At 39.5% G+C, this 22072-nt stretch overlaps 4 protein-coding genes across 9 annotated transcripts in view; 2 read left to right on the top strand and 2 right to left on the bottom strand.

Moving 5' to 3' along the window:
* The first annotated feature begins 266 nt into the window (after nucleotides 1-266).
* LOC132202471 (cyclic AMP-responsive element-binding protein 3-like protein 2) lies at nucleotides 267-5403 on the top strand. The gene is made up of 7 exons (XM_059629418.1): nucleotides 267-394; nucleotides 804-929; nucleotides 1865-2159; nucleotides 3222-3578; nucleotides 3776-3947; nucleotides 4071-4620; nucleotides 4729-5403. Exons 2-7 carry the CDS (start codon nucleotides 819-821, stop codon nucleotides 4849-4851), a joined length of 1608 nt encoding a protein of 535 aa, XP_059485401.1. The 5' UTR covers nucleotides 267-394; nucleotides 804-818; the 3' UTR covers nucleotides 4852-5403.
* Nucleotides 5404-7353: 1950 nt separating this feature from the next.
* LOC132205274 (nucleolar protein 6) lies at nucleotides 7354-12462 on the top strand. Of its 3 annotated transcripts, none has more exons than XM_059634228.1 (17): nucleotides 7354-7459; nucleotides 7690-7867; nucleotides 7937-8056; nucleotides 8118-8417; nucleotides 8492-8792; nucleotides 8855-9136; nucleotides 9191-9345; nucleotides 9399-9514; nucleotides 9657-10194; nucleotides 10456-10660; nucleotides 10716-10870; nucleotides 10922-11085; nucleotides 11275-11531; nucleotides 11621-11832; nucleotides 11891-12070; nucleotides 12132-12233; nucleotides 12291-12462. In XM_059634228.1, exons 2-17 carry the CDS (start codon nucleotides 7691-7693, stop codon nucleotides 12414-12416), a joined length of 3390 nt encoding a protein of 1129 aa, XP_059490211.1. In that variant the 5' UTR covers nucleotides 7354-7459; nucleotide 7690; the 3' UTR covers nucleotides 12417-12462. The 3 variants fall into 3 exon arrangements, with proteins under 3 accessions (XP_059490211.1, XP_059490212.1, XP_059490213.1); XM_059634229.1 differs by having other exon boundaries at nucleotides 7368-7482; XM_059634230.1 differs by lacking the exon at nucleotides 7354-7459 and adding an exon at nucleotides 7614-7632.
* On the bottom strand, nucleotides 12224-14287 carry LOC132205275 (sulfotransferase 4A1-like). 2 transcript variants are annotated; one of them, XM_059634232.1, is made up of 9 exons: nucleotides 14144-14287; nucleotides 13878-13978; nucleotides 13701-13812; nucleotides 13450-13549; nucleotides 13205-13400; nucleotides 13028-13154; nucleotides 12879-12973; nucleotides 12643-12826; nucleotides 12224-12588 (listed from the first exon to the last, which is right to left on the bottom strand). In XM_059634232.1, exons 2-9 carry the CDS (start codon nucleotides 13968-13970, stop codon nucleotides 12473-12475), a joined length of 1023 nt encoding a protein of 340 aa, XP_059490215.1. In that variant the 5' UTR covers nucleotides 13971-13978; nucleotides 14144-14287; the 3' UTR covers nucleotides 12224-12472. The 2 variants fall into 2 exon arrangements, with proteins under 2 accessions (XP_059490215.1, XP_059490214.1); XM_059634231.1 differs by lacking the exon at nucleotides 14144-14287 and having other exon boundaries at nucleotides 13878-14133.
* Nucleotides 14288-16502: 2215 nt separating this feature from the next.
* The window catches only part of LOC132205477 (ichor), a 41277-nt gene continuing 35707 nt past the window's right edge, over nucleotides 16503-22072 (bottom strand). For 2 of the 3 annotated variants that reach the window (XM_059634542.1, XM_059634543.1), the window contains one exon: nucleotides 16503-20644. In XM_059634542.1, coding sequence (XP_059490525.1) covers nucleotides 18646-20205 — 1560 coding nt within the window. In that variant the 5' untranslated portion in view covers nucleotides 20206-20644 and the 3' untranslated portion in view covers nucleotides 16503-18645. The remainder of the gene's footprint in view (nucleotides 20645-22072) is intronic. The other variant, XR_009442709.1, reaches the window with a different exon arrangement.

Below are 22072 nucleotides of genomic sequence, written 5' to 3' on the forward strand. Positions count from 1 at the left end.
TTTATTTCTGTTTTTTCAGCAGTGCAAATAATTAACGTAATTAACAGTATCTTTAATTTTTAACAAAATATATTTGAATTCTGAGCATGCCTTTAAGTTGATGTAAAAAGCGTTACGTGTCAATGCGTATTGCGTCAGAAAGTCGGAAAAGCGCGTTTTCCCACGCAATCTGCGCAATTCAATGCGTAAATTCGTCGAAATTCAGGCACATCGCGTCTCATTTGGCGCGCTTGCTCGCGTTTTGAGTCACGTGACCCGAAGCGCACCAATCAGAGCGTGCGAAGTGTCTTTGTGACGTCACAGCCTCCACGTTGGAAGCTGAAAAAGTCGTCTTGTAAACACAAGCCGAATTCGGCCGTTTCCATCGCGTTTCGTGCCCTTTGACATGAGCTGCGTAAGTATCTGCAATTTATATTTTTATTTCAAAAGAAATTGTGCGAATTTCGCTATCCGACGTGGGCAGAACGGGCGTTTTGAAGGCACCGACGTCTTGATTCGGTTCAGAAGGGCGTGCCCGCGGCTAGGGTTAACGTACCCTGGTGCCCTTTTTGGATTTGGTAAAAGGCGATTCCCTGCTCGGCCGATTAATTTGCAAAAGAGGCACGCTCGAGTGGAGGTGCACAATGGCCAGCTCGGTCTGTTTTGTCCACTTTTAGTCTCAACTGAAAGAGGGAGAGGTGGGGGAAAAATTAATTGTTTAATCGGCGAAGTGTCAACGTCATCTGTTTACTACGTCGGTGCGGCGGCGAGCGAGACGGGCGGCCGCAGTCGAAGGAGAAAACTAACCGATCGTGGTCTTTCAGCTCTGCTGAGGCGCTATGACCGCCGAGATGAGCATGTTCGACTTGCTGCTGGACAGACTGGAGGGTAACGGAGTAAAAAACGAGCCCGCCGACCACTTCGAAGAGAAAATCCACGCCGACGTCATGGTACGTTCACTTTGCACGCATGCAAAACCTACGAACATATGGACAAATTTAATTTTCCGGCACGTTCGGTTTAGTGTCCCATTTGAATTTTAATTATTTCATCATTTATTAATTTTAAACAAATAAAATGCGGGAATATTTTTTCTTGTGGAATTGAAAGGTTTCCCCTCTCGGTTTGATAAAATCAATAAAAAATCTTCAAGCCGGTGAAAGTACGCTCAAGATGTGGCCCAATTTTGTTAAGAAAAGAAGTCTGTAAAAAACAAAAATCATCCTCACTTTGGTGAGCTTATTTAATTGTCACAAGCGTGGGCCTTTCCTCCATGCGTGAGTCATGCACTGAAAAACAGTTATGCCCTTTCATACTGCATTATTTAGTAAGACTAAATATTCCGTCTGCGCTGAGAGTCTATTACATTTATATATTCTATAAGTTTTCAAATCAATTATAATTATTTTAAAGAATCCTATCTAAATATTTTTAAACAATAAAAGATATTATTTTTAATTAAGAAAAAAAACCACACGATGATATTAATTTAATTAGACTCACTTTATTGAGGAACATTAAAAATTGAAAGATTCTCCTTCTTTTTCCCTCTCAAAATTAGATGGGATTAGAAATTTTATAATTAGTGGACAATTTAAATCGGTTCTCAAGTAATTTACAAGGATGAATTGACAATTTATTCAATTTTTTTTGCCCTACCCTTCTTTTTAATTGTTAGCTCAATAAATCATCTTGTCCTTAGTAACAAAATAATTTAATCAAATTAAAAAACCTGAATCTTAAAATCGTCCAATGCATTTATATTATTTTTAAGCAAAAAAGTTGAAATTGGCGAAATACGTACAGAAATAAATAATTGCACACGTTTTTCCCTGACAATATTATTTTTACATTAATTCCTTTACTTTTTACTTTGATCCAATAGGACTGGCCAGACCCATGCGACGACTTTTTGAACAGCATCCTGCATGGCTCCGAGTTGGAGACGCCGCTGCTGGACCCGCTGGACGACATGTTTGAGGAGTTGGGACCGTCGGTGAGCTCGAGCGCTGTCTCGGACAGCGGCATGTCCAGCGAACTCGACCAACAACTCAGTCCCATACCCAACACGCTGTCACCGTTGCCAGCCTCAAGCGACACCGGCGCCTCCGACTCGGAGTCTTCTTACTCGGCCGACACAGAAATCCACACCAAACAGCCACAGCCCATTCTCACCACAAGTGAGTTTATTTTTACTCATTTTTAAAAACAAACTGAAACTTTGTTAGTTTTTATTTATTCGAATTTTAAATTTTACGACAACAAAGACAATGACTTTTCGTTATTGGTTTAATACGGCATTTACTTCATTTGAAAAAGTTTAAATTTATTGCGTCATTCCTTTTGGAAACCCCTCGAATGCAAAATTGCGTCAGACGGAGCAACGCTTCGTTATTCATGGCAGTTTTGTGGCTGTCTCATCAATTATTTATCTTCTTTTCATTGATTTTGTGAAGCGCAGTTTGTGCTTTCCATCGACCAGTTTTATTGACTTGGGTTTTTAACTTCAAAACACTCGTCCCAGACATTCTTGTTTACAATGAAAAATAATTTAAAATGAATAAATTATAGTTTGTTGCTCAGGTTGCTCATTACTTTTTAAATCCCAAGTAAATTATTTAAAGTTGTTTAAAATGATCGGTTTTAAATGTTTCTTTACTTTTTTGTAAATTACAATTTTTCTGTGCAAGATAAAGGTGCATCAGCCTTTTTAGCCAAGGTTTTAACCTAATTTATGAAGATTATCAAATTATCATTCTAGCTAATATTTGTTCAAGATTCCTTGGTTTTGTCTTACTTATTTATCTCTTTAGCATTTAAGACAAGCTGTTTTAGAAAATTGGTACACTGGTATAAAGATTTTTTTTTTATAATTTGATAGAAGAAGAAAAAAACAGTAACTAAACATTAAAATGATTTTATTTTTTTATTTAAAATAAATTATTGTTCCTTCAGAAGTCAATCAAAATTGAAAGAAAAAATTATTATTATGTATTTTTCTAAATTATCAATATTTTTATTTATTTATTTTTTTTTGCTGTTACACATTTTGTATTATTATGATCTTTTAGGTTAATTTACTTTGTTCTTGGTTTCAACTTTCCTAACTGAAGAAAAACAAGAAAAACTAATTGTTTAAATTGTAATTGTTTCTATTTAAAAAAATTTTCCTGCACTTTTCCAAAAATGATACATATTATAGAAAAGGATGAAAACACGTTTTTTTTTACATGTGATTTCAGAAACAGTAAAAACAGAGGCTGCAACGCAAATTCGGCGCGTGGTCCGTCTGGCGCCTTTCAAAGCGACCGACGGCAACAATAAAACGTCACGGTCGATTTTGGTGCCGGTGACGAGCCAGGGCAAGACGACGATGCGCACCTTCCGCATCATCTCAGGCGCCAATGGCCGACTTCCAGCCGGACTTAAGTTGGTTTGCGCCAAGCCGACCACTTTGGTCAAGCCGGTGCAAGCGCAGACTCTGTCCAGCACCACTGTGGAGTCGCCGCCCCCTGTTACCGTCGCCGCCTCCGAGACTCACTCAGACTCGGCCAGCGACGACTCCGACGGACCCAGATACCCTCGTTTGGAGCTCACATGTAATTTCACTTCTGTTCTTGCCATGCCCATTATCATTAATCTTATAATCGCTTTGTCTCCGTTTATCTAATTATTACAACTTTGAATATTGATTAACTGTTAGCTAATCCAAAGAGAAAGTTGCATTCCTAAGAATTCAAATTGTTTTTTGAGACTTAAACATCTTTTTTAATGTAAATTGTTTCTGATGTTTCAGCCGAAGAGAAGCGCCTTCTGAAAAAGGAAGGAATCACCCTGCCTGCCTATTACCCCCTCACAAAACATGAGGAGCGAGAACTGAAAAGGATTAGACGCAAAATTCGCAACAAAATTTCAGCACAAGACTCAAGAAAGAGGAAGAAGGAGTACGTTGATGGACTTGAAGAAAGGTTTGTTCTTAAATATTGCTTTTCTCTCTCAAGACCATAAATTTAACTTTATTGTTCTAAAAAAGTACAAACCATATTTTAATCAAACACAAAAGGTAACTTACAAAATCTGTACTATTTTAGAGTGAAGAAATGCAGTGACGAAAACACTTCCCTGCACAAAAAGCTGAAGGCGTTACAGAATCAAAACAGCGTCCTGTCCACACAGATCCGACGGCTTCAGGCATTGGTGGCTCAGGGCACCTCCGGCGGCGGCCGTCCAGTGCAGCCTGCGACCTGTCTGATGGTGCTGCTGCTGTCCCTGGCACTGGTTGTGGTGCCCAACATGCGGCCAAATCAGAACTCCACAAGCACAGCCGTTGACGAGGCCACATCGGACCTGCTCTCCGGCGGAGAAAAGTTGCCTCCCGTAGCAGGCAGGTCGAGGACGCTGCTGTTCAACAAGTACGAGGACTTCCCGTCGTTTTTGGCAGATGCCGACGACGAGCAGGACGAGCTGCTCTGCACCGTCCAAGACCATGACTATGAGCCGCCCACCAAGGTGGCCAGACGTCTGCGAAAAACGGACGCAGTGCCCAAGGACGTCATCGAAGTGGATGATGTGTGGCCGCCGCCCAAAAAGACGCCGCCAGACGTGGTGACTCAGCATAAGTCTGTGTCCTCATCTCTTGAGGTTTGTTTATTTTTTAAGCAATTTTTTTAAGTATCAGTTTAAAAATTAAAGTATGCAATTTATCAAAACGAAATTTTATTCTAGCATTGATTTTTTTTATTTTCTCAGGTTGATTGGGGCCTTGAAGAGAGACTTGTGGGCGGCAAGCTGGAGGCAGTGGTGGATGAAATCACCCCAAATTCAACCTCCGAAACACAGACCGTGATGCTGAAGATTTCCAACGGGGAGTGATTGTTTGGTGGAGGCCAGACAGGATTGATGCATTTCTTGTTGCGTGTTATAAATTTTATTTGACATATAATTTATGTCATTTTCCCATGAGCACTTAACTAATGAATTATTGTGATAGAACAGCCTTCCCTCTCTCTCGTCAGAATTCATACTTCCTTAAATTCCTTCTCATTGTTCAGAATTACAAATTAAGTTGCTGTATAAAATATTTTTGGTGCAATATCCTAGTTAGTTGCTTTTTATCCTATTTATTCTTGGTTATATTTAATATTGATTGGCTCCATTATAGATTTGAAATTATTAATTGTATCACTTTTAGAGGAGGGTTTTGAATTTGAGCTGTAAATATTGTTCGACTGAATGTAGTCCAATTTTTTCTCGTTTCATTGAGCATAGCTATGAAATTGTCTAATATAATGGTTTCACTTATTATATTACCTAAGTATTTGGATTTCATTTCGATTATGTAATAAGATTGCATGCATCATGAATTTATGAGTTACTGAAAAAACTCAGCCGCTGTGAAGTTATTAAACGGCACCCATTCGAAAACTTTGCTTATATTTTTATTAAATAAAGTAAACCAAATTTTCATTTAAGGTTTGCAAGACAATATTTTAAAACTCATTATTATTATTTTTATTTTTTTATGGTCAGGCCAAGACAAAGTCTTGTCGGCCTGTGCCCTTTATTAGTGGTGCAGAAGGCACCACCCAATTTATGTCCACTTCATTCTTAATTTCTGGACTTTTTAAGATTAGCTCATTTCGTGCTCTAAAAATTCACCTTAGACTGTGGCGATCTCTGCTGACTCCACAAACTACAACACATACATACACTACCATTCAATCTCACCTATGATTTTCTTCAGTTCGTTTTGTCTGGGCATCATTGTGGGAAAGTGTGTGGCGGCACACTGGCTCGATCCGACATAGCTTGGTCTTCTATGGTGTCTTGTACTTCGACACTTAGCTGAGCGGGCTACGCCGGTGGCGGCGGTGGCCTTGGGTTAGACTGAATATATGGTAGTGTTCAAATTAAAGGTCTATTTTTTTTACTCGTCTGCCGCTGAGATTTTTCTCAGCAGGTCTTACTGGACTTCTGCTGATATAAAAGTCAGCGTACGAATTGCTCGACTAAATTTTCAAATTACAGCTCTATTTTTTTTACTCGTCTGCCGCTGAGATTTTTCTCAGCAGGTCTGACTGGACTTCTGCTGATATAAAAGTCAGCGTACGAATTGCTCGACTAAATTTTTAAATTACAGGTCTATTTTTTTTTACTCGTCTGCCGCTGAGATTTTTCTCAGCAGGTCTTACTGGACTTCTGCTGATATAAAAGTCAGCGTACGAATTGCTCGACTAAATTTTCAAATTACAGCTCTATTTTTTTTTCTCGTCTGCCGCTGAGATTTTTCTCAGCAGGTCTGACTGGACTTCTGCTGATATAAAAGTCAGCGTACGAATTGCTCGACTAAATTTTCAAATTACAGGTCTATTTTTTTTTACTCGTCTGCCGCTGAGATTTTTCTCAGCAGGTCTAACTGGACTTCTGCTGATATAAAAGTCAGCGTACGAATTGCTCGACTAAATTTTCAAATTAAGGTATATTTTTTTTACTCGTCTGCCGCTGAGATTTTTCTCAGCAGGTCTTACTGGACTTCTGCTGATATAAAAGTCAGCGCACGAATTGCTCGACTAAATTTTCAAATTGCAGGTCTATTTTTTTTACTCGTCTGCCGCTGAGATTTTTCTCAGCAGGTCTGACTGGACTTCTGCTGATATAAAAGTCAGCGTACGAATTGCTCGACTAAATTTTCAAATTACAGGTCTATTTTTTTTTACTCGTCTCAACTCGTCTGCCGCTGAGATTTTTCTCAGCAGAGATGACTGGACTTCTGTTGATCAAAAAGTCAGCGAACGCTACGCGCTACTAATTTTTTATAGTTAAGGTTAAATTTATTTTTCTTTTTTAATTTTCAGCCGCTGAGATTTTCTCAGCAGGTCCGATTTGACTGCTGCTGATAAAAGAGGCAGCGAAAGACACACGCGACTTAATTTTTTTCTAATCAAAGATTCTTTTTTAATCGACTGTTTCTGAGTTTATTCAAAAACTTTTAAAATGGTCAGATATATTTTTTGAATTAAAATTTAATTTTTTAATTTTAAAAGAATAGTGATTTTCACACTAAAATTTCAGTATCTATTTTTATTTTTCTTTTTAATCTCATAAGACGATATTTCATTGTTTTATTCACTAAAAATAATTGTGTCATTTTACAAAATTAATATCATCAAATTAATTAGCACCAATAATATCCGTGTATTATCCTATGCTTCTTTGTTAAAGCTGCTTGCTGACTTTATTTTCGCGCCGCTGACAGTGGCGGCAGCAGTGGGAGAAGCTACACGTGAGCACTACCTGGTGTCAAAATGAAAAATTAGATGTATAATTTTGGTACTACAGCAGCGCCATACTCGCAAGTGTTAAAATAAAAGACTTATTTTTGGTACACCCAAAAGGTAAACTTTAACACGTGTTGTCGCTATCAAGCAACAAGAGTCCTGAATTGGTCCTGAAACCGCAGTCCGCAGTGCTGTATATTAGTGTATATAAATCCGTTCTTTTGTAGTATGTAGTATAGAATAATTGAAATTTTCATGTAATTTTATAGATAAATATTTATGTTTTTTCCATCGCATCTGAAACTACCAAACTTCCAAGTTTGTTTCATGAGCTGGACTGCAAAATTTTTCACATTTTGTTCCCACCTCTTTCCTTGTTGGCTTTAATTCTCTTTGCCTGTTCAGCTTTTTATTATCTTGTTCTTATTTTCAGTATGAAGATGGTAGATAAGGAAGATAGTGATTCGGGAGAAAGTCAGGATTATGAAGAGGATGACAATGTCGGCAAAGAAGAGATGGGTACGGAGAGCGAGTCAAACGAAGAAGAAGAATCATCTGCTAATGGTTCAAAGTCTAAGAAACGTCTCTTGCCTCCTATCAGTCCTTCCGCTGTAACATAAATTAAAATTAATCCCTTTACAAGTTTGAGATTTAAATTTTTTTGTATGGATACCTTGCAGGGAGGAGAGAGCAAGAAAAAGAAGTTAAAGAAGGAGCTATTCAAACCACCGACTGCAGAAGAAATGACCCGTCTGCGGGAAACTGAAAATCTGTTCCACTCAAACTTGTTCAGATTGGAGGTAAATTAAAATCATCCCTAACTTTAAAGTACTGCAATTATCTAATTTTTCTTCTAATCAGATAGAGGAAATGATGAAAGAAGTCCAGGTGAAGGAGAAGCACAAGAAGAGGTTCCAAGGCTGGTTTGCACAGCTGCAAACGTTTCTGGGCAACTTGAAAAAATCTCAAGAATTTGATTTGTCGAACCTGTCTTGGCTGAAGAAATCTAATGTCACAATTCCAGTCAACGTGGATCTCTCAAAGTTTATTGGAACTTTCACATTTTTTAAACCTGCATCTGTTTCTGTCGTTGGTTCTTATGCTGCCAACTGCTGTCTTGCCCCAAATATCGAAATTGACGTCAGGGTTGAAATGCCCAAGGTGAGTTGTGCAAAACTCCTTTAATAAAATAAAAAATATTCACAATCTTGTAATTTAAACATTTTATTTGGTAGGCTTCATTTCTACGGTCCGACTTCCAAAACCAAAGGTATATCCTGAAAAGAGCACTGTACGCAAGTTACGTCGCCTCTAAACTACAAACAAGTAACTTGGCTGGCAGTCTGGAATTTTCTCTTCTTGAGGGAGACCCATGGAAGCCGATTTTGGTGCTGCAGTGTGAGGAGAAACTTGGAAAGCACATCAAAGTGAGACTTCTCTTTGTCCCTGAGGCCGAATGTTTCAAAATGAGCCAGCTGGGGCCTGACAGGGCAAACATCAAGAGCAAGTGGGCCACAGGCAAAGAGGACGAAGATGGTATGATGATATTAATTTTTTTGGATCAAATAGTAGTCATTTAAAACTTGAATAAATTTCAGCCATTGATTTGCCAAGTCAGTTTTACAACCGCAGCCTGGCGCTTGACGCAGCGCTGACTGAAAACGAGCAGTGGCGTCTTGAGGCAATGCAAGAGCAGAAAGCTCTCTCCGAAGGCATCATGTTGCTCAAGGTTTGGCTAAAGCAGAGGGGACTAGATCAAGGTTTCGGTGCTTTTTCTGGCTACATCATATCCATGTACATTGCCCATTTGCTGAAAACTCGCAAGCTGAGTGCTGTCATGAGCAGCTATCAGGTTGTCAGGAACGCTTGGAACTATCTTGGTAATATTTTTGATTATTTAATAAGAAGGTATTTAAAAATTTAACTTGATATAGCTAAAGAGGATTGGACGACAAACGGAATAAGTTTGTGCCAAAGTTCAACTGGTCCGTCGATTGAAGATTTCCATCTTTTGTATGATGTTGTTTTTGTTGATGTAACTGGATACGTAAATATTTGTGGAAACATGAGTAAAGAAACGTTTCTGCAGGTTTGTTAACTTCAATTGTAAAATAGGAGTGATTAATTAAATGTTTCATTTAGGTCAAGCAAGAGAGCTCTGTTGCCATCAAGTGCCTCGACAACCACAACATAAATAGTTTTACGGCACTTTTTATGACTAAAATGCCCTTCTACAGACAATTTGACCACATCTTAAGGTGAGAGATCAAACAACATTAAAATTTCTGATTTTAAATAGTAAAAGGAAAACTTGAGTGTTGACTTCCCTTTTTAAATGATTTTTTTTTTTCAATTATTTCCAATGAAATTGAAAATCATTTTTTTTTTTTAATATTCCAGCATAGAGGCGTCATCGGTGAAAAAGGCAGAGAAGCACATGGACGCCCCTGCTCGTCTTGACACCAGTGGCCCATGGTTGGCACAGCGTGCTATGGTCTCTGTGCTGAGTCAGGCGCTTGGCCAGAGGGTCCACCTCATCTGCAGTCAGCTCTCGCAAGCACCATCATGGTCTCTAGTGGACGACCCACCCGACCCCTTTGAACAGCCTTTGGTCATTGGCCTGGCTCTTGACCCTGAACACGCCCTTGCCCTGCTTACAAAGGGACCTGTGGCAAACCTTCCTGAGGCTAGAGCATTTCGTGAGTTCTGGGGTGAAAAATCAGAGCTTCGGCGTTTCCAGGATGGCAGCGTGTGCGAGGCGGTCGTCTGGTCAGGGGGAGGCATGGCCCAAAGAAGGCTCATCTGCAAGGAGGTTGTTTCTTTTGTGGCTCAAAAGCACCTGGGGCTTGACACTGGAAGTTTTGTGTATGTTGCTGACCAGTTTGAGTCCATTTTGGAGCTAAGTGAGGGTGAGAATGGCGCGTTAGCCATCACAAAGGTAATATTGTCAATTATATGTTTTAAGAAATTTAAATTCTCGGAAAAGAAGCTTTTTATATTCTTGCTGATTTGTATATTTTGCTAGCAATTTAAAAATTTTAAACAATAAATAAATTTCTCAACCAGATTTTTAAGTAACTTTCAAATAGGTATAGCAATGTTAATTTAAAGATAATTATTTTAGTAGATAATTTTTCATTGTTTACTGCATTGCTTTGCCAAATAAAAATCTCATCTCCAACTGAACTGGATTTTGCAGGCAAGTGATGCTCTAGGGCGGCAGTTGATGCAGTTGGAAGGTCTGCCACTGGACATAGCCTCTGTCCAGGGTGCTGCCCCATGTCTTCGATACTCGGACCCCTTCCCTCCGAGACCTTATACGGCCTTCAAGAGTAAGGGTAATTTTGAAACGGTGGCTTTGACTACTAGTGAAAGCAAAAACAAATACATCGCTCCAATTCCTGGTGAGATTGTGAAACTTGATCAAACAAATTGTGTAAAATACATTTTTAATTTCAGTTATCCTGACGCTGGCCCTGAGCAGCAAATGGCCCGAGGACTTGGAGGCTGTGCGTAGAATTAAAGCCGCTTTTTACGTCAAACTTGGAGAGATCCTCAAGCAACAGGCCAAACTCATTTCCCAACCTTATCCAACCCACATTGATGTTTTGAAGGTTGTTCCTAATTTCATCGCAATTTAGCATTTTCTAAAGTCTATGATGCAGGAGGGATTCGTTTTTCGGATGCAAGTTTATCACGCCAGAGAGATTTCGCTGTTGAAAGAAATGACCACCCCTCAAGGGCTGATCAAATATAAGGACACAGAAGAATCTCTTGCCCTTGAAATGAAATACCAGCACTTGCCTAAGTTAACGTCTGCTCTTCATGGGTAAGTAAAAGCTCGTTCTTGTCATTTCTAATAATGATTTTTTTGTTAGTTGAAAAGGTTGCTTAAAAAAATAATTAGATTTGTCCCCTAAGCTTCTATTTTTAAATTAACTAAGACTTTACAATTATTAAAAAATCATTGATCTTTATTTATTTATTTTTTTTTTTTTTTTATTAAATTTGATTTCAGGTTGCACATGACCTACCCTTCCCTAGGTCCTGCCAGTTGCTTGGCAAAACGCTGGGTCTCCTCACACTTGCTGCTGGACGAAACGCTGATGCCAGAGACTTGTGTTGAGCTGCTGATGGCTTCGACCTATCTTACTCCAGAACCCTATCAACCACCCATGCAGCCGCAAACAGCTTTCATCAGATTTTTGCAAATGCTTGCCAAAGGCCCCTGGACTTCAGAGCCCATCATACTAAATTTCAGAGAAGAGTTGAAAAGTATAAAATTCGGATTTTAATATTTTTAATTGAAATTTTTACTTGCTCATTATTATTGAACAGTATCATTCCATTATTTTTAATTTCAGGGCCCGAAATAGTTGAGATTGAAAACAGATTCAACAGCGAAAGGAGTACTCTGCCTCCTTTGTTCATAGTCACACCAGAAACTCGTTCTGGAACGGTGTGGACCAAACACGCTCCCAGCAGTCAGATTCTTTACAGGCTCACCCAATTGGCCAAGGCGTCTCTGCAGACTTTTGATAATGAGCTTTTATCCAATGAAAACTTGGACTACAAGGTAGTTTTTATTATTTTTATATTTCTCCAATTGCAAAGGTATCTATCGTATTTTTCAGTTGATATTCCGCACCCCTATGAACATTTTCGACATTGTAATTGACCTCCAGCCTCATTGTTTGAGGCGCGAAGAGTCCCTAGATGCTGTCCAGCCTGATAGGTCAAAAGCAACTCAAATTGGAGATCGAATTCCAGTTGTTGGTTTGGACCTTGTACAGTGTTTCTTGCAAGAGCTAAGGGTGAGAAAAGTTAATTTTATAAATATTTTATTTGTACTGAAATGAAATTGGCGCATCACAGGACACATATTCTGACCACGCCTTATTTTTCTGTGATCGACACGGAGGCAGTCAGATAGGAGTTTTATTCAAGCCTAATGTATTGCAGACTCAAGAATTTAGAGTAAGTATTTGTTTATTCAATATTGATACATGACTTTAATATTAAATACAAATTAAGGTCTCTCATGTAAATGGACACATTCCGAAGCCGCCAAAGCAGATGGAGCTCAGCAAAGATGTGTTTGTGGAAGACGTCAAGATTCTAGGGGAAGGTATTGTCAAATCTATCACCGTTAAAGAATAAGCTGTTCCTTTTTTGTGGAATAATAAACCCACGTCTCTAAAAAAAATCGTTTCAGTTTAAGGGGTAGGAAATGCAAAGTCGGGGATCTGGGACATATTTTCTGAAATCCACTTGTCTGCTCGAGCTATCAGCTCAGACGTGAACAATTCCTCTTTCCAGCTGCCGTTTTTCCCTAAAATTTGCACATGAGTTATTGGAAAAAAATAGGCTAATAGTATAGTCACACCTTTCCTGATGAAGTCCTGCTCCCCTTGAACTCTCAGTCCAGGCAAATTTTCTGCATCCAGGTTGGTGGATGGGTTTTTGCGGAAGTTGTCAATGTGCAGGTGGTTTGCCAATCTATGCACGTCATCTGCAGTCATTTTCTTACCCAAAAAGTCTGATACTTTTTTAATGCACCCAGGTAGATCCTTAACAAGAATCCCTTTAAATTCTGTTACTGTTTCAAATTTAAAAAATTACATCAACCAAATCCTCGTAAAACAGGAAAAGGAGATTTTTCTCTTCCCTCAGTTCCCACGCCTCTTTAATGTGCTCCCAAAAAGGCGTCCAAGGCACTGAAAATTAATATGGATTGTAAAATTTTTTCAATTCTAGGCTTCTTTGTTTACACAAATCTTTTTCAAAATAATCCCAGTAGCGGGCAAAATCCTTGTTGTACCCCTGAGTCCTGAGCAGCCGGTTGTGGTGGAAAAACGAAACAATCATATCTTTCGGATTGCGAGCAACATAGACCACCTAAATTTACTAATTATACAAAATTCAATTTAAAAAAGAAAGAATTATACTTTTGCTGTCTGAAGTAAATTTGGCGGTAGCAAAGAAAAAGGGAGGTGCGTTTTGATGACCCTTGGCGAGGGCATCTCGTCTAGCACTGGCACCCTGTTGGCAGCAAACTCGCGTGCAATTTTTGTCCTCTCAGGATCCCCCTCGACCAATTTGAGAATTTCCGCTAGCAGATCGTCATGTACCAGGATGCCAAACCTATTATAAAAATTTAATCTTCTTTCAATTCAAAACATAAGAACAATACTCGATGAAGTGTGCCCTTGCAACCAAAGGAATTTCATTGCCTGTTTTATAGTCCAAATCATTCGCTAGTAACCATAGCATTTCTTGCATCAAAGTTGTACCTGTAAATAATAGAATACAGATTTTAATCTAATATTTTTTTTCAATTTATAAAATGATTAAATAAAATTCAATCAAGTCAATTTGAAATTTAATAAGTTTATAACTTATATACATTTGCCTTGCCTCTAATTTTTTATTTGCACCTCTTACCTGAACGAGGATAAGTTGCAATCCAGACATCATCAGGCCGTACCTTAAAGTTGAAGATTTCAGGACCCTGCTCCCTGTATTTGGAAGGCAAGAAATATTTTTTTGGGCCAACCTATAGAAAAAAAGAAAAAAGAAATAAATATTTAAAATAAATTATCATGATTTATTTAATTTTACCTGTAAGAAATTCGTCCGTTCTCCAGTAAAATCCTGCAGCAATTGTTTGTTGAGTTCAGGCTCAACATCTTGTATTTCAAATGGGAATGACATTTTTCAACCTGGAGAGTTTTCTTGTCTATATTAATAGTTAGAGTCTAGTGTTAGTTTGGAGCTGCTGGTTAACAGTTTAGTCCCCGACAGCTCCAATTGCCACAGACACCACTGATGATGTGATGATGCTCTCCACCAACACGGCCAACATCCGAAAAGAACGAATAACTTACCAAGCGAGCTCCACGCGGTGACCCAATTTCATGAGAGGCCCACGCCGACGACGAGAGTGAAACGCTCACGTTTGGCAAAGGAGGCGGGTTGGGTTGGAATGGTTTATCAGTGGCGGGAATATATATATATATATCAGTCTACTTTACGGCCAGTCCTTTCTTTTCATTTGGATTAAAAAATTTAAAGATTAGATTATCGACAGAAAAAAATCATTCATTATACATTGTATTTTGGTTCATTTTAAAATTGCGTTGCTTTGCACTAATAAAAACTATATTTTTTTTATCAATACATGTCAGTAATTATTATGATTAAATTTGTGATTTTTTACGCGTTTTTATTTTTCATTAATTTAAAATCCTTTATTCTGATAAATTTTTTCTAAAAATTATCTCTAATAAATAATTTCATATTATTTATTTATTTCTGTTTTTCTCTCTAAAATTTACGTAAAATATTTAAACTTTTGCTGGGGCGTTCACACTGTCTGTAGGTCAGCGTTTTAGCAGACCACTGCGAATTGCTGCTAATTTTGAGTAAAAAAGACTGCTATCTTTTCATTTTTTTAAAGTTATTTCAACTAATTTTGGTATGAATTCGTGAAAAATAAATCAATTAAGCAGGGGTTTTGCTTGCTCCAAATAAAATATCAAGTTGATATTTAAATTACATATAAATTTAAATTTATAAAACAACATTGAAACCATCTAGTACGTATGCCACTCGCACAGCTTCCCTGCTTTGCGGTGCAGCCTCTCTGTGTAAAGCAAGGCAAAGTCTGACTCATCTGCCATGCTTTTGAGTCCTTTTGACAAACACCATTAAAATGAATTTCTTGTAGATCTTTTTGTTTAAATAATCGAATAACGAAATTACTTAAAAGCAGTTTCCAAATTAGACTGACAAAAAAAACTTTTATAGATTTGTTGTTATCAGCAGAGTTTTAGGCGAAAAAAAGTAAATTGTATCACGACCTACTATTATAATTACCTATGCAGTTTCAGCACCTGCACATTGTTCTGAAGCACTCCTGCTGCTTGATGGTATTTAAAAAAGTAAAAAAAACCACGGTTGGCATATTTATTGTATTTAAAGTGCTCTTCATTGCGAGCAGCAGGCAGTGCCCTTTTTCGGCTGGCTCATCACCTGCATTATCTCTGGTTTCTCAATCAAAAGAGTTTTTTCTCCTCATGTTATTATTATTTTTTGTCCGGGCGGCCCATATGTCGTGTGAGCGAGCGTAATTTGAGTGAAATAGAGAGTTTTCGATTAGTGGCGGCGCGGCGGAGGGGACACCTTTCTTTCCTTGTTCGCTCGGCGGCGGATGAGAGCTCGCTCCTCGTTGGCGCAGCACCAGTTGGTTGACCCACAAAACGCACCACTGGAATAATGGCCTTGCACCTGGGAAGTGGGTCAAGAAACAAGGCCACGCGATATCTTCTTCTCTCCACGCCGCAGCATCGGAAAACAAAGCCCGCGAGTAAAGACACGGATTTTCTCAAAAAGTACACACGCAGAACAGACTTATTTGTCTCAATAAAGGCTGAAGAAAGAGTCTCTTGAGTTGTGTTTGACTTCACCGGACGACTAATATTTGGGATGAAAGTGCTTAATTTTTTGAGGGGTTGCTCTGTTGTTAAAAAAAATCAACGAGGTAAATAAAAAAAGCGCCGACTCCAAATCAACAAAATTTTGAAAGATTTTAGTTAACAAAATAATAATTTAAATTTGGATTATTTAAGATTTTAACTCAAGAGTGCTTTGGTTATTTTTTGGAATCTCATAAAAATTTCTTGATAAGACAACTTTTTATAATTCTTATGTATTTTATTGATTGCAAAAACGAGTGCGAATAAATCAGAGTCGCAATTCAAGGTGAGTCAAATTGGCGAAAAAGAAACCGACGTCGGCATTTGAAACCAGCAAGCATCTCCTCAGTACGTGAGGCGTGCACGTGACGTCAAGTGGAGAAAGAAAGCCTGCTAACCTACATCCTGGATTTGTTCCTCCACCTCTTTCTCCAACGATGGATTCCTTTGCCAGTCCTCCTCGGCGGCTGCTTTATCACACGATATTAAGGTTATTTATTAATATTTTATTTAGACTGCACGATCGTCTGCAGCACGCCAAGAAACTCGAGAAGAAGAAGAGAAACGTCCCAAAATGATGTAGTCACGTTCCAAAAAACAGCGAATCTTTGCACCAGAGAGGAATACGTGCCAATTAAAAATGCAAAAATATTGAAGACACTTTTCATTTCGCTTGAAAATTGCAAATGAAATTCAGAATTTCCTAATTACGTTCTAATATTAAATGTGGAATTATATTTTCAAATTTGAGGCAATTAAACAGCATCGGTTATTATTTCCTTCAATTTGTATTATTTTTTAAAAAAGAAACTAATATTAACATCGTCGATTTCGCTTCACTTCCAACATGAAAAACAGATACATCAATACAACAACTGAGCCTGTGTATATATAAATTGTTTAAATTATTATATATATATGAACAGACCGATTTGTTTACACTTGTTTCGCTAAGCATCGTGATAACAGATTCTTTCATTTGCAACCGAAGTCACCATTCAAACAAAGAGCGGACCGAGACGCGAGTGATTGAAAATTAAACAATACACTACTTATTGAAAAAGAAGTAAAGAGAATAAACGCGTGTCCGAGGTTTCATTCGAGAAAGAGAAAATCGCAGCGGCCGCGCGCGGAAAAGAGCGTAGAGACAGATAAATAGAAGCGCGTGTTGGTTAAAAATTATGCACCAATTCCCAATTAGTACAGTAGTAGCGGAGTAAATAAATAAATAAAAGTAGTTCTTCGATGAGCAAAAAGGGGAGAAAATAACGCAGCAGGTGAGGCTGACCCCTGGGAAATAAATTAATTAGTAATTGCGGATTTTTGGCGAGTTGTACTTTGCTTGATCAATTATTTATAAATACAGACACAAAAGTCAATTAAAAATTAAATTAAAAAAAAGAATGCACCGTGGTCGCGATAAAAGGGTGGGGGGAAGGGCTGCAAAATAAATTAGGTACGGAAAGCACAACTGGCTTGAGGGGGGATCGCTATATTAAATAGATTGTTAAAATTTCAGCTGCGATGGAAAAATTGTTATTACAAAAATAAATCTTTGATTCCCTTCTTCAGCTTACACCCGTTTGAAAGAAGATTGATTCGCGCGTGTTTGTGTATCAAAAATATATAGATTTTTTTTGTCTTTCAGAATCACAATGCTTTACATTAGAATAATATGCGTTTGTAATTCGATGAACGGTTTTAAAATGTTTACAACATGTAAGAGTAGTACATATACAATTTTTTTTTTTATTTAATAGATACTGCGTGTTGGAGATTCCGTTCGTTTTGCGAAACTTAAACCTAAGGCTTACAAGTTAATGGAGAATTGCATAAATAACAACTGATAATTACAAATGGGGAGATTTATATAAACTTAACCGCAAAATAATTTCTCTGTACAAAATGATACAAAATACACTTTTCCATATTAATTTTCTTCAACAACAACAACGTGGTGGTAGTACACTTTTTTCTTGGCTGCGTGAAAACAACCAAATTAAACTCATGAGATGAGACACAACAAGTTAAAAGAGCAATATATAGTGGCGCCCTTCAAAGAAGGGCTTTTCTTCGATAACTATCTACAAATAGCAATTAGAAAATTAATTTTCTTTAAATACCCCGCCTTGTTCCGTTCATGTGTGTGTGTTCGTTTTCTGTACAGGTTTGTTACGCACTAAACATTAGACGATAAGAGTTTGTTTTTTATTCAATGCATTTTTTCGTGTGTGTTTTAAAAGTACCATTACTTATTTTTCCGCCGAGAGTTTCTTGCGAGTCTCAAGCAACCGGAATTTGTATGTTAAACCATTCGTTTCGTTTGTTTGCTTGTGAGGAACAATGATTACTTAAAAAACAAAAGTTTAAAGAGTTTGTTTCGTTTTTTACAATTATATTCTCGCAATCGCAGCAGGTTTGATAATCTTTGGCTCGTGATTGAAAAACTCCTGCTTTTCACACTTAAAAAAAGAGCTTCGAATTTGATTTTGCACGCACTTACTAACACTTAATAGGGCAGTTCACAGGTTGGAAAATCGCAGGTACAATCAATGCCAACATCATTTTCAAACAACTGTTGTGTTGAGTATAGTAACATTACGCTTAATACACGTACACGAAAAAGTGGAGAGATAAGAAAGAGTGCTTTGATGACTAGCAGTAATTTATTATTTTTAAAAATTAATATATTTTAATCCACAGGTGGGCTATTGAAATCACTTGCTTGCAAAAATCAAGTGGGAGGGGCCACGCACGCCTGTTTGCTTTCCGACCTTTTGGCAGCTCAGGTCGGCAGGTGACATTTTCGAAACCCGCACCCTGAATTACGGAAGCACTTTTGTTGCCATTGATTGCCGCGCTTTTTTGTATATTTAAAATTAAATAGGGTCGTCGCTAGATAGGGTGGCTGGTCAGTCCCTGCCGACCCGTTTGTGGATCTGCTGGTGCTTGATGAGGTGCGCCTTCTGCCTGAAGGCCTTGCCGCACACCTCGCAGCGGAAGGGCTTCTCGCCGGTGTGCGTCCGCAGGTGCACCTTGATGTTGGACTTGTTCAGGAACCCTCGGTTGCATATCGAGCAGTGGTGCACGGGCTTTTCCTTGGCACTGCCGTCAGGGTAGGTCGCCAGACCTGCCGCGGCAGCGCCGCTGTTGCCGCTGTTTTGCGCGTTCAGCTTGTTCTTGCTGCGACTCTTGGACTTCTTGGCCGGAGGCGTCGACATTGAGCCACCGCCGTAGCCATCCAGCGAACTCAGCTCGCCGCGGTTGTTGGCCGGACGGAACTTGGCGTTGTTGTTGCGCGACGGCGCCCCGCTGTTGAACCTCGGCGGACTGGGGCCGCCGTTGACGAGTTCTGACGTGGTCACGTGACCTGGCGGACTGGCCAGCGTCGTGTGAGGTAACATGTCTTTGCCGCCGCCGGCACCACCGTTGCAGTAGGGCAGGAACTGTTGTTGTTGCTGCTGCTGCTGCTGAGGGTCTTTGTTGTTCATCATCGAGTTGCCGTTGGCGCCGTTTTGCAGACGACTCTGTAGCAACGGCATGTGATGGTAGGTGGCCGGCTCGCGTTTGATGTTGCTGCTGTTGATGGCCTGGTAGTTAGCGGGAGGGGTGCCTTGGGTCAGCAACGACTGCAACGTTGACGAAGACGCCTGTTGCTGTTGGGAGCTCGACGGTGGCGACACCACCGACGGATTTGACGAAGGCGGCGACGGCGAGCAGTCGTTGACAAAGTGGTTGGCCATTTCGTGCAGGTAGTCGGCGTCCTTGGCCGTGCACGTGTCAATAAGGTCAAAGTCCATCCAGGCATCACGGTTGATGACGTCGGCGACACTGTCGAGACCTGCGTTGTGCACCGTCGTGTCAGCCATGACGTTGCCGATGATGGCCGCAAAATCATCCATCTCACTGTCGGCGATGCTGCCGAGGATAACATCATCATGTTTGGTCACCAGACCGTCGACAGTCGACGTCACCGGCTCAGTCATATAATAAAGTTCATTACCACTAGTGGAGACACTACAGTTTTTGTACACATTGTTGTTGTTGTTTACATTGGAATTGTTATTATTCGTCTCTAACCTATTAGAGCTACCGACTACGCCACTGTTTGGAGACGGAATCTGTTGCTGCTGCTGACTCTGCGGCGACGGCGCGTAGAATTCGTTCAACCGGATGTCGTTGAGTCGCACCTGGCCGGTGTAGGATGTGATGAAGGGGGGCAACGGCTTCAGCTCGGCGAAACTGTTGTTGTTGCCGACTTGCGTGCCCGAGAGCAGGCTGTCCAGCACATCCATGGTGGCCTTGCCCTCAACCACGGGGTCAAGCAACTTGAGCTCATCCGAGCTGGACGACGTCAGCGCCACCTCACCAGAACTATCAACAACAGCGTAGTGCTGGTCACTCGACCAACAGTTCATGATGGAGTCAACGTCGCCGGAGCCGCCGTCTACAACCACGGTGGTGAACTTCATGCCATGGAGAACGGCCAGTTGGTCAATGGACGCCAGGTTATTGTCCGGCGAGCACGAGGATGATGGCAGTGGTGAGCACGTGGTTGAAGAGATCAGGGGCGCGGTGGTGGACGCCGCGTTGGCGCCTCCGCCACCGTACAGCTGCAGGGTTGGTCCGGGCGCGGAACGGCGCGGACTGAGCCACGGGGGATCCAGCGGGGCGGCGTTGTTAACACTGTCACAGGGGAAAAAGTACCAAGTAGGCCTGTCGGGCAGGACGGGGGTGTGCTTGAGACGAGGCGTCGTGCCGACGTCACGCTGTCTGTGTGCGCGACTTTAGCACCGCACGTGCACCATGGCTGCTCGGCAGGCAGGGGAGGGAAGCCGATTGATGGGGGCGAAGATTCAGAGGTCAGGAGGCTGTGCGTTCCAACATTTTCCGGAGCGCCAGGTCTGCGGTCTAAACAGAGAAACAGAACGGAGAAATTGCATTAGTATGCGTAATAGCGAAGGAAGGAGGTTTTTGTATTTTACAAGTAAAAATATACAGAAATTTTTGTTCATGGTGATTAGAATTTCAAAATTGGCTCTTCCTCGGTGAGTTTTGTGAGTTGTTTATTTTTTTTTAGAAAAAAATCCTGCTCTACATGTTTCGGCTGCGGGCCAGAGCTGTGAAATCATTTGTCAAGAATTAGTATAAAAACTAATTTTTAAAAAAATTTTTTTTTTCAAATTTACACTTATTTGTAAAAAAAAAAAAAAAATATTAAAAGGTTTCATTTTTACACAAAACCATTTTTAACACAAAATGTCACAATTGAATTAATAGAAATGTTTTAACAAATTAATTTGTATAACGATTTTGGTCAGAATATTGAAACGTGTGTTTTGAGCATACCTTTCTCGGCGGTGGTCAAGAGAAGACTAAATTATTTTTCGGTTGCTTTCAATATTCTGTCCAAAATTATAGCAAAAATGTTAAAAAAATTTTAATTGAAGTTGAAGTGTCAAATTTTGTGTTAAAAATTGTTTCGTGTAAAAATGTAATTTTTTAATAATTTTTTCCATGAAAAAAGAGTTAATTTGAAAGAAAATTTTTTTTTACTGATTCTTGTCAAAATTATATCACAGCTCATGAGTTATGGCTGCAACCGGCAGCCGAAACATGTAGAGCAGGATATTGTTTTTATTCTAAAAAGATAAACAACTCACAAAGCCAATCAAGGAAAATCCGATTTTTAAGTAATGCAAATCACCATGAATAATCCCTCGATCGTGAAATTCTACAACAAAAACATTTTTGTTGTTGAGCGAAATAAAATTAAATTCCCCGAGTCATGCAAATCCGGCGGGCAGTGAACTTGGGTGGAAATGAAAATCTAAATATTTATATTCTTTCTCCGGAATATTGATTTGGCAAAATTTGATATTGAAATTGAGTTCTTTTATATTGATCTCGTTTAAATTATTTTCGCCAGAGGAACGGGAAATTTGCGACTTGTATAACCAGTGAAACTTGCATCATACTGGGTCAATCAATTTTGAGTGTAAATTGCAGACAGGCCTTACATTTAATAAAAGATTATTCTGCATGAATAAATTGTAAAGCAGAAATATAATTCAAACTGCATGAATTTGGAAACGGTGCCTTTCTTTCTATCTTTCATTCATTTGCATAAAATCTGCAATGATTCAGCTCAAATTGAACAGATCATTTGCTTTGGTGACTTGAACGCTCGAATCTCTTTGCTCTGATTCAACTCGTCATCTCCGCTAACGAGCCCAAGTTTTTTTCGTTTATGAATTTTTCAGGGAAATCATGGTAATAATAATAATGACGGGCGACGCGAATCACGCCGAGCTGCACCTTGCGCGGCGCAGACCGAAT

This window comes from Neocloeon triangulifer, unplaced genomic scaffold (assembly GCF_031216515.1).
Source record: "Neocloeon triangulifer isolate White Clay Creek 2 clone unplaced genomic scaffold, ASM3121651v1 ptg000002l, whole genome shotgun sequence".
Classification (NCBI taxonomy): Eukaryota; Metazoa; Arthropoda; class Insecta; order Ephemeroptera; family Baetidae; genus Neocloeon; species Neocloeon triangulifer.

What these genes read in the sequence shown, in the direction of transcription:
- LOC132202471 (XM_059629418.1), top strand. Translation starts at nt 819, where the DNA reads ATGACCGCCGAGATGAGCATGTTCGACTTGCTGCTGGACAGACTGGAG. An exon ending in ACAGCCCATTCTCACCACAA is followed by an intron (nt 2,160 to 3,221) that starts GTGAGTTTATTT and finishes ATGTGATTTCAG; the next exon opens with AAACAGTAAAAACAGAGGCT. An exon ending in GTTGATGGACTTGAAGAAAG is followed by an intron (nt 3,948 to 4,070) that starts GTTTGTTCTTAA and finishes GTACTATTTTAG; the next exon opens with AGTGAAGAAATGCAGTGACG.
- LOC132205275 (XM_059634232.1), bottom strand. Translation starts at nt 13,970, where the DNA reads ATGTCATTCCCATTTGAAATACAAGATGTTGAGCCTGAACTCAACAAA. An exon ending in AACGGACGAATTTCTTACAG is followed by an intron (nt 13,813 to 13,877) that starts GTAAAATTAAAT and finishes TTTTTTCTATAG; the next exon opens with GTTGGCCCAAAAAAATATTT. An exon ending in TTTACGAGGATTTGGTTGAT is followed by an intron (nt 12,827 to 12,878) that starts GTAATTTTTTAA and finishes ATTCTTGTTAAG; the next exon opens with GATCTACCTGGGTGCATTAA.
- LOC132205274 (XM_059634228.1), top strand. Translation starts at nt 7,691, where the DNA reads ATGAAGATGGTAGATAAGGAAGATAGTGATTCGGGAGAAAGTCAGGAT. An exon ending in ATACATCGCTCCAATTCCTG is followed by an intron (nt 10,661 to 10,715) that starts GTGAGATTGTGA and finishes TTTTAATTTCAG; the next exon opens with TTATCCTGACGCTGGCCCTG. An exon ending in TGCAGACTCAAGAATTTAGA is followed by an intron (nt 12,234 to 12,290) that starts GTAAGTATTTGT and finishes ATACAAATTAAG; the next exon opens with GTCTCTCATGTAAATGGACA.